Source organism: Onychostoma macrolepis, chromosome 22 (assembly GCF_012432095.1).
Source record: "Onychostoma macrolepis isolate SWU-2019 chromosome 22, ASM1243209v1, whole genome shotgun sequence".
NCBI lineage: Eukaryota > Metazoa > Chordata > Actinopteri > Cypriniformes > Cyprinidae > Onychostoma > Onychostoma macrolepis.
The window spans coordinates 669,750-687,090 of NC_081176.1; the positions used below are offsets into that span (position 1 = coordinate 669,750).

General features: G+C 38.6%; 2 protein-coding genes and 1 long non-coding RNA gene across 17 annotated transcripts in view; 2 read left to right on the forward strand and 1 right to left on the reverse strand.

Moving 5' to 3' along the window:
• The window catches only part of LOC131531223 (NACHT, LRR and PYD domains-containing protein 12-like), a 166,342-nt gene that overhangs the window by 21,609 nt on the left and 127,392 nt on the right, over positions 1 to 17,341 (forward strand). The gene's annotated exons all lie outside the window — the stretch shown is intronic.
• Positions 1 to 17,341, reverse strand: part of LOC131531317 (uncharacterized) — a 60,024-nt gene that overhangs the window by 3,185 nt on the left and 39,498 nt on the right. The gene's annotated exons all lie outside the window — the stretch shown is intronic.
• Positions 3,046 to 10,240, forward strand: LOC131531263 (zinc finger protein 239-like). Its single transcript, XM_058761927.1, has 4 exons — positions 3,046 to 3,150; positions 5,749 to 5,923; positions 6,175 to 6,265; positions 6,597 to 10,240. Exons 1-4 carry the CDS (start codon positions 3,066 to 3,068, stop codon positions 7,365 to 7,367), a joined length of 1,122 nt encoding a protein of 373 aa, XP_058617910.1. The 5' UTR covers positions 3,046 to 3,065; the 3' UTR covers positions 7,368 to 10,240.

Genomic DNA, 17,341 nt, shown 5'->3' on the forward strand with positions numbered 1-17,341 from the left:
GCCAGAAACCTTTATTCTTGATCCTTATTCAATGAGGCTGAAGAACATTTAAAGTGATCAGCAGTTCATCAGATTTGGTGTTTATAGTTGAAAAAATACCTCAAGAGTTGTAAAAAATGAACACAATTATACCTTTTATTTAAATAAACTATAAACTGTATATTTTAATTCTGAACTCAATTCTAGTTGCCCTGTCTCTTTATGCTCTTTTCCTCCTGTTTGCTTTGGTGTGGCTGGTTAAGTGAATGACGCAGTCCATGACGGACAGATTGTTAACGGCTGGTCTATGTGGTAATACAGTACTCGGGGCAGGACATCCAAATGCTCACCTATCATTCATTGACCTCAAATATGGCTTTTCATCTGAAAGATGTATGAAGTAGCAACTTTACATGGCTGCTCAATATGATGTTAACCTAGAGAAATGTGCGCTATTGAAGTGTTTGTGTGGAGAGTGGAAGATGAATAGCGCGCTCACTTGCTCTTAAAATCTCCGTAATTTTTGGTCATGCAGATAAAAGTAGCCTATACATCCTTCGAATCTGTAAAGACTCTACGTTTATTTGTGTGCACTCAGAATAACAACGAAACGCTTCTGTAAAGTAATTAAAGCAAACGGGATGCGCTTCTGCCGTCTAGGTCTCTGTGAACTTGAGCAAGAAACTTCAAAACTCTGTGTATGAAAAATATATCTATAGAGAGTGAAATGTCTATAGAAAAAAATTATATAAAAATTTTCAAATAGAACTATTTGAATAGATAATTCAAACAGAAAACGTGTGTTAGCATGGATGATTTACATGAAATTTTATGTGTGTGCAATGCACACTGTGCATCGTTTAAGCTGGCTTTCAGTTCAACATAACAAAAAAAAAAATACATTTTGGATTTTTATTCAACTAAGGTGGGTACGCTGTGATCTGTACTATATTTTTACTGTAACTGACAGATTCCGGCCAAAAAAAAAACACAACACGGGAGTGGAATGGGATGGAATTTTCCCCCAGTTTTTTCGTGGGATTGGGACAGCACGAGATTTTTTTTTTTTTTTGTGGGAGTGGGATGGGAGAGGTTTGAAAATCCACTCCCATGTCACCCTCTAGTGTCGAGCATGCATATACAGATAGCCAAACAGTGCAAGGTGATGACTGATCAGCTTCAATGACCACTCAGATGATCGAGTAAATTTTACCTTTACTTTTGCTTGAGTGCAATCATGCAGTTCAATCTCCATTACATTCTTTTGTGAAACTGCAAAATAAATACAATAAATGCTTACTTAAATAAAACCAAACAAAATATAGCGACTCGTTATACAATGTTTACATCTACATTGGTAAACTGCAGTAACGTTAGTTATGCTGATGTTTTGAATGTGGATATAATGCACGTGAAACGCTAGCATGCTTCCAACATGTATAACTCTTAACAAATTTTTTTGTTGTTGCTGATTTTAACATTCAAACACAAAGTATAAAAAAGTAATGAATATAAATGATAGACTTATGCCGAGTTCAAACTGCGTTACTATCTGGGGTAGCATTCAGTCGCTGCTGTGTTCACATTGCACAACGGATCGGTGACAGGGGCTTTCACATTGCACGATTTCACAATAGGAAGAATCGCCAACAACTCTGTCTGATCCGCAAACTATGTTTCACAACAAAACACACGCGAGAAGTGATAAGGAAATAACGCAAGAACCTGCATGCTTCAGCCCATTATTCTTGAGCGAGACTGGAAGTATTAAAAAAATATAGCCCGCAAATGGTCTGTGTGCTGATTTCCAGCTACAAAAAGAAAAACAGATTATGCAGGAGGGAGATGCAGGGACTGTGTTCTGCAAAGAGTGGTAAATAATAATTTTGCAGTAACTGTTAAGCTGATGTTGCGGCTGGTCAAGCGTTTGTGCTTGTTTCTGTATGATATAATTGTACATATTAAAATACTGATATGGTCTAACTACTCACTGAACTTCCCTCTGCCCTGTATCTTTGTCTCTCATTGGCTGAAGGTCACCGCGATGTAGTTTTCAGTCAGAAAGCATTGCACACAGCGTGATTGTGAATCGCTGACAGCTCCAGATATTTAGCATGCCAAATATTTCACAGGCGTCGGCGACATGTTGGCGATTCTCTCAGATCGCGTCTTTGATAATTCACGCTGCGCGATTGTCACTCGCGTGAACGAGCTCCGATTTGCCTCCGATGTCGGGCATTTGTCGGCGATTTATCAAAACCTGTCGGCGAGTGAAAAATCTTGCTAAAATCGTGCAGTGTGAACTCGGCATTACAAGCAAAGCTTCTTAGGGGTTTGGGACACACTTATTGTAATCTCACATACTATTTAGGATGGATAGTATGATCATTGGGACGCAGGGAAAGTTTTATCAAACTGGATTTTAACTCCACCTATGTCAACCAGCGCCCTCCAGTGGAGAGGAAGAAGTAATGTTAGACATGGCATAATAGGGTTTGACCAACCAGTTGTTGGACAGAGGTTATTTATATGTACAAATCATCCAAGCACCCGGTTTCTAGCCATTTCTAATGCACATTTGATTAACATTGCTAAATATTATTAAACTGGAAAGAAATTAAAGAGTCTCGTTATACAATGTTTACATCTACATTGGTAAACTGCAGTAACGTTAGTTATGCTGATGTTTTGAATGTGGATATAATGCACGTGAAACGCTAGCATGCTTCCAACATGTATAACTCTTAACAAATTTTTTTGTTGTTGCTGATTTTAACATTCAAACACAAAGTATAAAAAAGTAATGAATATAAATGATAGACTTATGCCGAGTTCAAACTGCGTTACTATCTGGGGTAGCATTCAGTCGCTGCTGTGTTCACATTGCACAACGGATCGGTGACAGGGGCTTTCACATTGCACGATTTCACAATAGGAAGAATCGCCAACAACTCTGTCTGATCCGCAAACTATGTTTCACAACAAAACACACGCGAGAAGTGATAAGGAAATAACGCAAGAACCTGCATGCTTCAGCCCATTATTCTTGAGCGAGACTGGAAGTATTAAAAAAATATAGCCCGCAAATGGTCTGTGTGCTGATTTCCAGCTACAAAAAGAAAAACAGATTATGCAGGAGGGAGATGCAGGGACTGTGTTCTGCAAAGAGTGGTAAATAATAATTTTGCAGTAACTGTTAAGCTGATGTTGCGGCTGGTCAAGCGTTTGTGCTTGTTTCTGTATGATATAATTGTACATATTAAAATACTGATATGGTCTAACTACTCACTGAACTTCCCTCTGCCCTGTATCTTTGTCTCTCATTGGCTGAAGGTCACCGCGATGTAGTTTTCAGTCAGAAAGCATTGCACACAGCGTGATTGTGAATCGCTGACAGCTCCAGATATTTAGCATGCCAAATATTTCACAGGCGTCGGCGACATGTTGGCGATTCTCTCAGATCGCGTCTTTGATAATTCACGCTGCGCGATTGTCACTCGCGTGAACGAGCTCCGATTTGCCTCCGATGTCGGGCATTTGTCGGCGATTTATCAAAACCTGTCGGCGAGTGAAAAATCTTGCTAAAATCGTGCAGTGTGAACTCGGCATTACAAGCAAAGCTTCTTAGGGGTTTGGGACACACTTATTGTAATCTCACATACTATTTAGGATGGATAGTATGATCATTGGGACGCAGGGAAAGTTTTATCAAACTGGATTTTAACTCCACCTATGTCAACCAGCGCCCTCCAGTGGAGAGGAAGAAGTAATGTTAGACATGGCATAATAGGGTTTGACCAACCAGTTGTTGGACAGAGGTTATTTATATGTACAAATCATCCAAGCACCCGGTTTCTAGCCATTTCTAATGCACATTTGATTAACATTGCTAAATATTATTAAACTGGAAAGAAATTAAAGAGTCATCTTTCATTGTCAATAGAATTCCAGGTGCAGTTTCCTCTCAGCCAATTAGATTTCACATAGTATTTTTATCGGTCAGTCGTGGAAGTCTGATTGGTTAAAGCTTTACTTATATAGCACCTTTTAAAACAAAAGCTGTCTTTACAAAGTGCTTTACAGGGAGATGCATGTGTTCATTCACAGAAAAGAACAAAATAAAAACATAAAAGAGATAAAGTAAAACAAAGTACAATAAGCAGTGTATGTTAAAACAAAAATACAACAATAAAAAAAATCAAGGAAAGGCCCACGTAAACATCTGTTTTGACATATTTTTTTAAAAGTGCGTAATGATAACTTTTGACAATGTTTAATTCATTTGCAAAAAGAAATAATCTTTAGAGTACAGAGAGATTTGCGAGTGTAAAGAACACAGTTTGAGCGCACACACTTGAGCGAGAGGAGAGTTTAACGATTGCAACGGACGTTGTGCGAGAGCAAAGGAAATCCTCATTCAAGTGGAGAGATTTGAGCTTGCACACTATATTAATCTAAATGTGAATGTCACTAAACATGCACACACTCACATCGCTGAAGCTCACTGATGCCGTCTTGTGCACCTAACCCATGATCAAACATTGAGTGCGTTTACATGGACCCTCTTAATGCGATTATAATGAGATTTTGGCGATATTGCGATTATGCTTTACCTCATGTAAACGCAATACTTCGATCTAAATAATACGATTAAGCTCATAATCGCAGCAAGCATAATCGTATTAACATAGGTGGCGTACGCCGATTGTAATCGGAATATACTGGCATGTAAACACCTTAATCGCAGTATTGCCGCTCTGACCAAAGTGCGCATGCGCTTGTGACATATATGAATAATGTGACACGCACCTGTAATAATACGGAGATTAGAAACGATGGAGGGGAAGAAAGCATCGCATTCTGAGGAAAACACAACAAGCTGCCAGCAGTCTCTGTGCAACATGATCTCACAGAATTCCGTGTAATGTTCACGGACTTAATTAACCCCGAATCTGTGGTGGCATCACGGAATCGCTGAAAATTCCGTGATGGACTCACAGAAAAAATTCCTTGATTGGCTCACAGAAGTGATACCAATGTAAGTCAGTGACAGGCATCAGCCGTGCTCCACGCACGGAAACCAGTGAATCCGTGCATGGACCACGGCTGATGCCTTCTGTGAGCCCATCACGGAACTTTCGGCGATTCCGTGATGCCTCCACAGATTCGGGGTTAATTAAGTCCGTGAACATTACACGGAATTCTGTGAGCAGGTTGCTCTGTTCCTTACCCTCATTCAGAAAGGACGAACAGAACGCGACGGCAGCGTATAGGCAAACAAATTCCATCATATTTCTATCATGGCGCCGAAAAAGCGTGGAATACAGCGATACAAAATCATTATGCATTAGACGTAAATAGATTAAAACAGCGACCAGTAATACTGCTCTTTCTGAGTCCATCATTTGTGCTGTCCAGTGGGGTATGTGAATAATGGCAGTGAAAAAATTAACCACAATTCTTAGCGAATAATAAGAATAATGGAAATTGCATGTAAACGGGAGTAAGAGCTTTGCTCTTGACATGTGAACATCAAAATGCGATTAAGTCCTTACTCTGATTATTGGAAATAATCGCAATATTCGTGCGCATGTAAACGCAGTCACTGAATAGTTTTCACTACAGAAACATGGGTTTGTGCCCATATTTTTAATATAAATCATTGTACCCCATCTCATAAAAAATATTGTAATTTTGCGTAGTCTGCTTTCACTTACATTTCTCTGATTTATTTTAGGATTTATTTATATTGTAACACTTTCATTTCAGATTTGATGGAGGAGAATGAGGCGAGTGAAGCGCAGAAACATCATCATGGCAAAACTAAAAAATCTCACTCACAGACTGAAAGAGTTTCTTTACTGAAAAGAAGAGACAAGAAAAGTTTCACCTGCACTCAGTGTGGAAAGAGTTTGTCAAGCAAGAAGAGTCTCAATGTTCACATGAGGATCCACACTGAGAGAAACCACATGAATGTGATCAATGTGGCAAAACATTTTTGTGGGCTTCAAGCCTGAAGGAGCACCTGAAAGTTCATTCAGAGGAGAAACCACATTCATGTTCTTTATGTGGAGAGAGTTTTTCATGGCTGAAGAATTTAAAAGTACATCAGAAAATACACACTGGTGTGAGAGATTATATGTGCTTTGAGTGTAAGAAGACTTTTATTACAGTTGGAGAATTGAAACGGCACCAGAGGATCCACACTGGAGAGAAACCATTCACATGTGATCAGTGCGGGATGAGTTTCACACAATCATCAAACCTTCAGAGACACATGAGCATCCACACTGGAGAAACCTTACAAGTGTTCACACTGCGACAAGAGATTCAGTCAGACAGCAAATCTGAAAAGACATGAGAGGATTCACACTGGAGGAAACCTTACATGTGTTCACACTGCGACAAGAGATTCAGTCAGACAGCAAATCTGAAAAGACATGAGAGGATTCACACTGGAGGAAACCTTACATGTGTTCACACTGCGACGAGAGATTCAGTCAGACAATAAATCTGAAAAGACATGAGAGGATTCACACTGGAGGAAACCTTACATGTGTTCACACTGCGACAAGAGATTCAGTCAGACAATAAATCTGAAAAGACATGAGAGGATTCACACTGGAGAGAAACCACATGAATGTGATCAATGTGGCAAAACATTTTTGTGGGCTTCAAGCCTGAAGGAGCACCTGAAAGTTCATTCAGAGGAGAAACCACATTCATGTTCTTTATGTGGAGAGAGTTTTTCATGGCTGAAGAATTTAAAAGTACATCAGAAAATACACACTGGTGTGAGAGATTATATGTGCTTTGAGTGTAAGAAGACTTTTATTACAGTTGGAGAATTGAAACGGCACCAGAGGATCCACACTGGAGAGAAACCTTACAAGTGTTCACACTGCGACAAGAGATTCAGTCAGACAGCAAATCTGAAAAGACATGAGAGGATTCACACTGGAGGGAAACCTTACATGTGTTCACACTGCGACAAGAGATTCAGTCGGTCAGGAGACCTGAAATCACACGAGAGGATTCACACTGGAGATAAACCTTACATGTGTTCACACTGCGACGAGAGATTCAGTCAGACAATAAATCTGAAAAGACATGAGAGGATTCACACTGGAGAGAAACCTTACAAGTGTTCACACTGCGACAAGAGATTCAGTCAGACAGCAAATCTGAAAAGACATGAGAGGATTCACACTGGAGAGAAACCTTACATGTGTTCACACTGCGACGAGAGATTCAGTCAGACAATAAATCTGAAAAGACATGAGAGGATTCACACTCGAGAGAAACTGTATCACTGCACTGCATGCGGGAAGAGTTTCTGTCATTCATCAGCTTTATGTAGTCATACAAAATACAAACACAGTAAGTAGATCATAGATCCAGCACTTTTAAGTCTGAGGTCTCAACCTTGCTAAACGTGACACCCTAATGCAGTGGTTCCCAAACCTGTCCTGGATGCCCTGCACCTTTTGTATGTCTCCCTTTTCTAACACACCTGATTCCACTCATCAGCTCGTTAGTAGAGACTGCAAGAACTAAATCGGGTGTGTCTGATTAGGGAGACATACAAAATGTGCAGGGGGTCCTCCAGGACAGGTTTGGGAACCACTGCTCTAATGCATTGAGTAATAAAATCTGTCCTAACCAGCCAGAGTGAACGACAGGACAAAGAAACATCACCAATAGTTTTCAAAGTGAATAAAGTTCATCTTCAAGGTCAGCAGTTTCATTTGTGAGATTCAGATCAGTTCAAAGATGGAATTTCTCCCCAAGTAACAATATCTAACGTTTTATTCTTGTATACAACTTTGCTTTATGATATAAATTATATTATTATGCTTTATTACCAGATTCATTTTATGTTCATAATGTTCTTCTAATGCTTATTTGTAGAAGGTTTTTTTGTGCACAAAGGAATCAATAAGAGGAATCAAAATTTTAATTTGATAAAAAGTAGACTATTCCTGACCTTAACCCTTGTGCAACCTTATGGACATTTGTCTATTTTAGTGGGGGTTTTTTGTTTGTTTTTTTTTTTTGATAATTTTGCCTGTGTTAATGCTAACTGCATACATTTTGGCTCAGGTGTGTAGTTTTTATTGGAACTGTAATATTCCACCCTCATTTCCTTTTTAATAAATCTTTTTTACACTAGGTACAAAAAAATACTTCCTCTCAGCGCCTTTTGGACAAAAATGTCCACATTAAAGCCTATGCTATTTTTCATTGCAGTGCCGTTTAACTGTAAACATATGCAATTTTTGTTAATAAGCTTTCATTCTGTTGACAAGGCTTCAAAATTTAATTTTTTACTATTTTTTTTTTTTTTAACCAGATGGTGCCATTTTTTTCAGGTTTGCCCTATAAAGGCAAATACTCGCTTTATTCCTGTTTTCTGCTTCTGCATATTATAGAGCCACTTGGATAAATAATGCAGCTATAATTGTGTGGGTGTGTTGGTATGAATGTTGGAGTGTGGTTTGTATGTTTGTCATAAAAATCGTATGTGTGTGCTTGTAATATTTGAGCGAGGAAAAAGTCTACTGTAAATCACAAATCCAACCACTGTGTGTTTTTCTGACATCTAATGGGGAAGATTTGGTACTACGCCCAAACAAAATTTTACTGAAAGCTCATTTTTTGAGATATCAACCTCAAATTTCAAACTTAAACATTTATAACTTTTTTTTGGGTTTTACTTTTTAAACTTTTTTTACTTCAACAATAATCTGCCATAGGTCTTCTTTAAAATGAGACCAAACTTTAGTCTGTGCTTTTTTTTTTTTTTTTTGTCCTACTGAAAATGTGCCTGGAGTCCACCTTTGTTATTATAACAAACTACACTTTCAATGTGATTTTAAACCATTCAAGTCAAGAAGACTCGCAATCTGTTTTTTTCTGCTACACACACATTCTTGTATAAGTGCTTTTTAGCCTGTTGATTTTTATTCATAGTATTCAGCTAACAAGGAAATATTTTGCAAAAAGATGATATCTAAGATTATTTATTTATTTACCTTATTGGAATTGAAATTAGAAATTGACAAGAATCGGATTCATTAAAATTCAAACGATGCCCAACCTTACCCATACCCAACATTATTTTTTACTGGAACCTTTCTATTCACAGTTTTAAACCCTTTCTTTTCTTTTAAACCTTCACTTACCCATCTTTGCTTTTGCCCTTCTTAAAAACAACCACATAATCTTATACGTGAATATACTTTTCAAAATTAGTTATAAAACAGTTGCTCCTGGCAACAGGGATAGGTAGTATGTTTGCTTAACATAGCGTCAAACATGACAATTGATCAGATTAATATCATGTGTTGCTTCAAAATCACTATATAACATCGGTTGTGTTTGAAACAGTTAGCTTCTGTGGATTCATGTTGCATCCTATCACGGTGAGACAATATAAAATATGAGAAAATGTATTTTATAAAATACTGTGATACAAGCTATGTCAATTAGCATTGCATTGCAGTTGTGTTTATTGTCTTCCACGTTTCATCAGTCAAAGTGTCTCTATCTGCATGTTATTCAGTTGTAGTTATATCTGATGCTTTTGTCCATATAAGGGATTTCCTGGATCTCACTTGTGAAGCAGACATTACAGTACATGGTTGTTAGAGTTGGGGTTAACGCAGCTCAATTATGCTCACATCGTCTCATTTTGGTTAAAAATAGAAAAATAATACTAAAGTAGGCTACTTTGTAACGCAGTAACTTGAGTAGTTTTTCAGCAAACTACTTTTTTACTCTTTCTTGAGTCATATTATTTTTTCAGTACTTTTACTTGTACTCAAGTAAATTATTCCTTAAGTAGCAATACTTTTAAGTACAGTTTCTTAGTACTCTTTCCACCACTGCTAATAGTATTGTATCGTTTGAGAAATAATAGTCATATTAGATCAATATTATAGGCCTGTCCGCAAACATTGTGACTCAAACAATCTGTTTCTATCAGCAAACACTCAGAATAAAGTGAGATGATCTGCTGCTGATCCTGAATGGCTTGTTTAATGAGTCTTTATCTGAGGTTCATCAATATTATCAGCTGCTGAAAATCCTCTTTATTTCATGTCAATAGATCCTGTTTTCATCTCGTTCATTATGCTGATGACTTCAGATCTGTTAATTGCCACATTAAGCTAATTTTAGTGTTCCCGCTTTCATGTACCAGTCAGTTAAACAGTTAATTTAAAAAATAAAATAAAATAAAAGCATATACATCAACCCTAATACGCATGTGTCCTATTCTTTGTACTAAACTCTGGTGTTTTTTTGAAACATTGTTGTCTGTTTGTATATGATATGACGATAGTTTTCTCAAAATAAATTGTAAAATGCTCATGAAGTGACTCAGAGCAGTCCTAGAGATTGTTTATTTGTTCATGTACTCAAGTGTATATTAAGGTGGCAGAGACTGAAAACACTGTGAGTGATACACGCACCAGTGTTGCCAACTGCTTTCAATTGAAAGTAGCTAAAACTGGTAGCTAAATGTCACTAGATGACATCATAATGACAAATTCACTGATCTACAGGTGCATCTCAATAAATTAAAAGTTCATTTATTTCAGCAATTCAGCTCAAATTGTGAAACTCGTGTATTAAATAAATTCAGTGCACACAGACTGAAGTAGTTTAACCTGGTAACATCGAGTTGGAGTCCTCTCAGACCCTGGCAGAAGTTTCTCTCTTCACCTGATGGAATGCACCGTCACCGCTTGCTGTACAGATCTCTTGCAGTCCTCACTAAGTTTTGAAGGTGAGAGAGCATGTAGTCGTAAGCTTCGTGATTTCAGAATTACTGCCGAGACTCTTTCACTCTCAGCTTCAGCAACCTGCAATTCTGCAATCATGCACAGCAAAATCTCCAGTGTTGAAATCCCAGTGTTAAGGACTTTTAGAGTAAAGTGTTAAAGTTGTGGTGTTGAACTTTAGGGGATTAACACTAGCTAGTGTAAACAGCGCTCTCTGGCCGGTGTCAATACGCAGAGAAACTCTTATAACACTCTGTTGAGTGTTATTCACATCCGGGACATTTGCTCGTGCGCCGCCTGACTCATCTGGAATATTTTTCACAGACGCCATTTTCTTAGACTCGCCATGCGGAGCATATGAGGACGCAAAACAGCGAATTAAGTGTTTAATCTTACTCGCAATATGTGTTTTGTAATATCATATCATTTTATAGCGATATTTATGAGGTGTGTGCGCCTAAACTTTTTTTAAAGACATTTCTTCCACTCGCGAGGCAGACCAGACGAGGACGTTTCTTTTTAAAAGGGAAACGCCGAAAGTTAAGTGTTTTATCTCATTTATATGTATTTCACAACATCATATTGATTTATAGCGATATTTGTGTGATGTGTACTCCTAAACTTTTTCTCAGAGATATTTTTCTTCTCTCATGATGCGGAGAAGACTGGCAAATTGGTTTTATCATGGAAAACACCGAAAGTAAGTGTTTAACCTAATTTACATTTTGTATTTTATAAAATAATATTACTTTATGACGATATTGTTATGCTGTGCGCGCCTAAACGAGCCTAAACGTTTCTCACAGATGCATTTGAATGGCTATGTATTGCCGCGGAAGTCGCTTTTAACAGGGGAAACATAAGAAGTAAGTGTTTTGCCTCGTTTAAAATTTGTGTTTTATTACATCACATATTGATTAATAGCGATATTTATGTGTTGTGCGCTTCTAAACCTTTCTCAGAGAGACGTTTTCTTTCACTGGCGATGCGGAGCGGACGGGGAAGTTGGTCTTCTCGAGGAAAACACTGAGTGAGTTAAATTATTCGTCATTCAAAGTGATTCTGTGGCCTCACAAGTCTTTGAATATGGCACATGAGTCGCATAAACTACTTTAGACACTTTATTGTCTTTTTTTAAAGCATGAACATGTGTTTTGTGTTCAGCAAATGTGAATCATATAGGTTTGGAATTACAATTTTAAGTTAACTGTTCCTTTAATATGGTTACAGATGGTTCATGCTGGCTTAAGAGAAAAATTGAAAGGAGATGATGTGCTTGAAGAGCATGAAGCCACCAATACATTAAGTGTGATGAGAAGAGCTTTGTTAGGACACATACCAGAGACATGGGTAAGCCGGCTCGTAAGCCACAATTGCATATTTTAAGATGATTGATTGTCATGCTTAATTTTTTTGATTATTAAACAATAATAATAAAGAGTCTGATCTCCTTCTAAAAATGTTTCGTAAAAAAACGCATCAAATGTATGTTTTTGGTATGCTTGCATTGTCATTTATGTACCGTCCCATTTATGTGCATTCATTTTGGTAGGAGTCCAACCATAAGTGAACAGTAAATGTTTACGTGTACTCATGCCTTTCCACAGATGACATGTATGACAGTTTCTTCTATTGATTATTCGAAATATCTATTTTTGTGTTCCTCAGAAGACAGAAGGTCCTACAGGTGTGAAACCACATGAGTATAAATAAATGATGACAGAATTTTCAATTTTGGGTTAACTATTCTTATATTGTAAGTGATACTTGTCCCTGACATTTCACCTGATAAATGGATGTGAAATAATCCTTTTTGTATTTTACAGGAGCACTTTTGTGATGCTGCAAGTGGGAGTTGGGTATCTTGCTTGGCTGAAAGCTGCAGAGTAACACATGTTGTCTTGCTGAAAACTACTCTTTACAAGGAGGTCCAAACACCATTAGCAGAGACTTTGTTCAGTGAGCATTAACATGCATTCTGCCTGGATGCTAATGAATGGGATGCTGTTGTCTAAACTGATAAATGTAAGCGTTATAAACCTCATGACATTAAGTGTACATATGGACCAAATAAGAATATGTATTTTCACTGATTTGCTTTGACATTATGATGTTTTAATTGTTGTAAGAACATGTTCTTTACATGCATTGAATGTGAAAACATTTTTCTCAGGGAAAAAGATTTACAATGTTTCAATTAAAAATGGTAAAAGTGTATTGTTTTGTGAGTTTATTTAAACTGCTTCGAAGATCCTCCTCTGTCATGTCTTTACAGGCTCTTGATGTAGTGTTGATTAGACGTGTGAATGCCCTTTTTTCCACTGTCCTTTCTGCTTTGAGCTGCTCGAGTGACTTCCCTACTGCCTGGCTGGCCATTTAGACTTCTGCTAACAGGTTAGGACGGAATATATAATTCTTCAAAATATATTGTGTTATCTTCTAACTTGTCCCTTTGAGTCTCACAGGTTTCCGGTTCCTACTGGTATCCCGGTTTTTCACTGTCAAGCTATTTCTTTTCATGCACAATTTCCCCGCTTGAAGGGGAGAGACACATCTTCAACGGAAGCCTTAACTGGATTCTTTTTATTGGTTCAATTTTGAAAAAGCTGACATAAGTTGTAGCAGAAAGGTGAAAAACCAGCTGCCACTCCGGGATATGATGATGGTTTGGATGTTTGTGCACTTTCCTTGCGTCCAGCTTTAGGTTTCAGCAGAGAAGTTGCGTCCGTTTCATCTCACGCGACAGCAGACTCTTTTTCTTCCTTTATTTCCGCCACTCACTCCGATTGTCATGTCTTTACAGGCTCTTGATGTAGTGTTGATTAGACGTGTGAATGCCCTTTTTTCCACTGTCCTTTCTGCTTTGAGCTGCTCGAGTGACTTCCCTACTGCCTGGCTGGCCATTTAGACTTCTGCTAACAGGTTAGGACGGAATATATAATTCTTCAAAATATATTGTGTTATCTTCTAACTTGTCCCTTTGAGTCTCACAGGTTTCCGGTTCCTACTGGTATCCCGGTTTTTCACTGTCAAGCTATTTCTTTTCATGCACAATTTCCCCGCTTGAAGGGGAGAGACACATCTTCAACGGAAGCCTTAACTGGATTCTTTTTATTGGTTCAATTTTGAAAAAGCTGACATAAGTTGTAGCAGAAAGGTGAAAAACCAGCTGCCACTCCGGGATATGATGATGGTTTGGATGTTTGTGCACTTTCCTTGCGTCCAGCTTTAGGTTTCAGCAGAGAAGTTGCGTCCGTTTCATCTCACGCGACAGCAGACTCTTTTTCTTCCTTTATTTCCGCCACTCACTCCGATTGTCATGTCTTTACAGGCTCTTGATGTAGTGTTGATTAGACGTGTGAATGCCCTTTTTTCCACTGTCCTTTCTGCTTTGAGCTGCTCGAGTGACTTCCCTACTGCCTGGCTGGCCATTTAGACTTCTGCTAACAGGTTAGGACGGAATATATAATTCTTCAAAATATATTGTGTTATCTTCTAACTTGTCCCTTTGAGTCTCACAGGTTTCCGGTTCCTACTGGTATCCCGGTTTTTCACTGTCAAGCTATTTCTTTTCATGCACAATTTCCCCGCTTGAAGGGGAGAGACACATCTTCAACGGAAGCCTTAACTGGATTCTTTTTATTGGTTCAATTTTGAAAAAGCTGACATAAGTTGTAGCAGAAAGGTGAAAAACCAGCTGCCACTCCGGGATATGATGATGGTTTGGATGTTTGTGCACTTTCCTTGCGTCCAGCTTTAGGTTTCAGCAGAGAAGTTGCGTCCGTTTCATCTCACGCGACAGCAGACTCTTTTTCTTCCTTTATTTCCGCCACTCACTCCGATTGTCATGTCTTTACAGGCTCTTGATGTAGTGTTGATTAGACGTGTGAATGCCCTTTTTTCCACTGTCCTTTCTGCTTTGAGCTGCTCGAGTGACTTCCCTACTGCCTGGCTGGCCATTTAGACTTCTGCTAACAGGTTAGGACGGAATATATAATTCTTCAAAATATATTGTGTTATCTTCTAACTTGTCCCTTTGAGTCTCACAGGTTTCCGGTTCCTACTGGTATCCCGGTTTTTCACTGTCAAGCTATTTCTTTTCATGCACAATTTCCCCGCTTGAAGGGGAGAGACACATCTTCAACGGAAGCCTTAACTGGATTCTTTTTATTGGTTCAATTTTGAAAAAGCTGACATAAGTTGTAGCAGAAAGGTGAAAAACCAGCTGCCACTCCGGGATATGATGATGGTTTGGATGTTTGTGCACTTTCCTTGCGTCCAGCTTTAGGTTTCAGCAGAGAAGTTGCGTCCGTTTCATCTCACGCGACAGCAGACTCTTTTTCTTCCTTTATTTCCGCCACTCACTCCGATTGTCATGTCTTTACAGGCTCTTGATGTAGTGTTGATTAGACGTGTGAATGCCCTTTTTTCCACTGTCCTTTCTGCTTTGAGCTGCTCGAGTGACTTCCCTACTGCCTGGCTGGCCATTTAGACTTCTGCTAACAGGTTAGGACGGAATATATAATTCTTCAAAATATATTGTGCTATCTTGCCACTCCGGGATATGATGATGGTTTGGATGTTTGTGCACTTTCCTTGCGTCCAGCTTTAGGTTTCAGCAGAGAAGTTGCGTCCGTTTCATCTCACGCGACAGCAGACTCTTTTCTTCCTTTATTTCCGCCACTCACTCCGATTGTCATGTCTTTACAGGCTCTTGATGTAGTGTTGATTAGACGTGTGAATGCCCTTTTTCCACTGTCCTTTCTGCTTTGAGCTGCTCGAGTGACTTCCCTACTGCCTGGCTGGCCATTTAGACTTCTGCTAACAGGTTAGGACGGAATATATAATTCTTCAAAATATATTGTGCTATCTTGCCACTCCGGGATATGATGATGGTTTGGATGTTTGTGCACTTTCCTTGCGTCCAGCTTTAGGTTTCAGCAGAGAAGTTGCGTCCGTTTCATCTCACGCGACAGCAGACTCTTTTCTTCCTTTATTTCCGCCACTCACTCCGATTGTCATGTCTTTACAGGCTCTTGATGTAGTGTTGATTAGACGTGTGAATGCCCTTTTTCCACTGTCCTTTCTGCTTTGAGCTGCTCGAGTGACTTCCCTACTGCCTGGCTGGCCATTTAGACTTCTGCTAACAGGTTAGGACGGAATATATAATTCTTCAAAATATATTGTGCTATCTTGCCACTCCGGGATATGATGATGGTTTGGATGTTTGTGCACTTTCCTTGCGTCCAGCTTTAGGTTTCAGCAGAGAAGTTGCGTCCGTTTCATCTCACGCGACAGCAGACTCTTTTCTTCCTTTATTTCCGCCACTCACTCCGATTGTCATGTCTTTACAGGCTCTTGATGTAGTGTTGATTAGACGTGTGAATGCCCTTTTTCCACTGTCCTTTCTGCTTTGAGCTGCTCGAGTGACTTCCCTACTGCCTGGCTGGCCATTTAGACTTCTGCTAACAGGTTAGGACGGAATATATAATTCTTCAAAATATATTGTGTTATCTTCTAACTTGTCCCTTTGAGTCTCACAGGTTTCCGGTTCCTACTGGTATCCCGGTTTTCACTGTCAAGCTATTTCTTTTCATGCACAATTTCCCGCTTGAAGGGAGAGACACATCTTCAACGGAAGCCTTAACTGGATTCTTTTTATTGGTTCAATTTTGAAAAAGCTGACATAAGTTGTAGCAGAAAGGTGAAAAACCAGCTGCCACTCCGGGATATGCATCACCTTAAACTGAATTAACTGATGCCTAGAACTAATAGAGCAAGATCGAATCCTACTGAGGCTCTCCTCCCATACATCAGCCTCAATCTGCATAAACCCTTTTTTATAGATTTTAATGACATGTTTCCACGGTTTTTAGCATGGTAAATCTACCAAAAAGGTTATATTTGAAATTTTCATACAACATAAAGCTTGGGCTATATTAACTTTGCAAAATGAAAATAAAATAAAATAAAGCTAATAGTCAACTTGTTGCTATATGCTGAATTAGTTGTAGTTCACCACTATATGCTTACCCAACCATATTTATATACAACCTCAAAAATGTGAGAAGTGTCAATTAAATCATTGTAAATAATAATAATACGTGTTCCTGTGGCTCAGTGGTAGAGCATTGTGTTAGTAGCGCAAAAGGCCATGGGTTCAATTCCCAGGAACACACATACTGATAAAAAATAACAATAATGTATAACCTGAATGCTTTGGATTGATCTTCCTCTGTCGCTGAAATCATCTACACTCAGTGTATTTCAGTTCTTGTATTCAGTTCTTGTGCTGTGTTATTTTTATTAAGAGTTCGGTGGAGACTTTAGGTTTACTGTGAGCTTTGTTTTCTTACTGATCATGCTCAGTGGAGAAGCTTATATCCATAAGGAAGTTGTGGTTTGTGATTAATATTTATTTTGAGTAACACTTAGTTAGATCAGGGAATACATATTAACCATTAAGAGTTTTCCCTCAATAAACTCCCAAGTTGCTGCTTACTGACAGTATTCAGATTCATATGAAACTGTAAGTAATATTAAATATGTTGAGTGTGGTCTCCGTGCTGCTGCTG

Bases quoted from the DNA above. Each gene is read 5' to 3' on its own strand.
- LOC131531263 (XM_058761927.1), top strand. From the start codon at position 3,066: ATGGTCTGTGTGCTGATTTCCAGCTACAAAAAGAAAAACAGATTATGC. The intron at 5,924-6,174 runs GAGGATCCACAC...GAAACGGCACCA, and splicing joins AAGAGTCTCAATGTTCACAT to GAGGATCCACACTGGAGAGA. The intron at 6,266-6,596 runs CACACTGGAGAA...CATGAGAGGATT, and splicing joins TTCAGAGACACATGAGCATC to CACACTGGAGAGAAACCACA.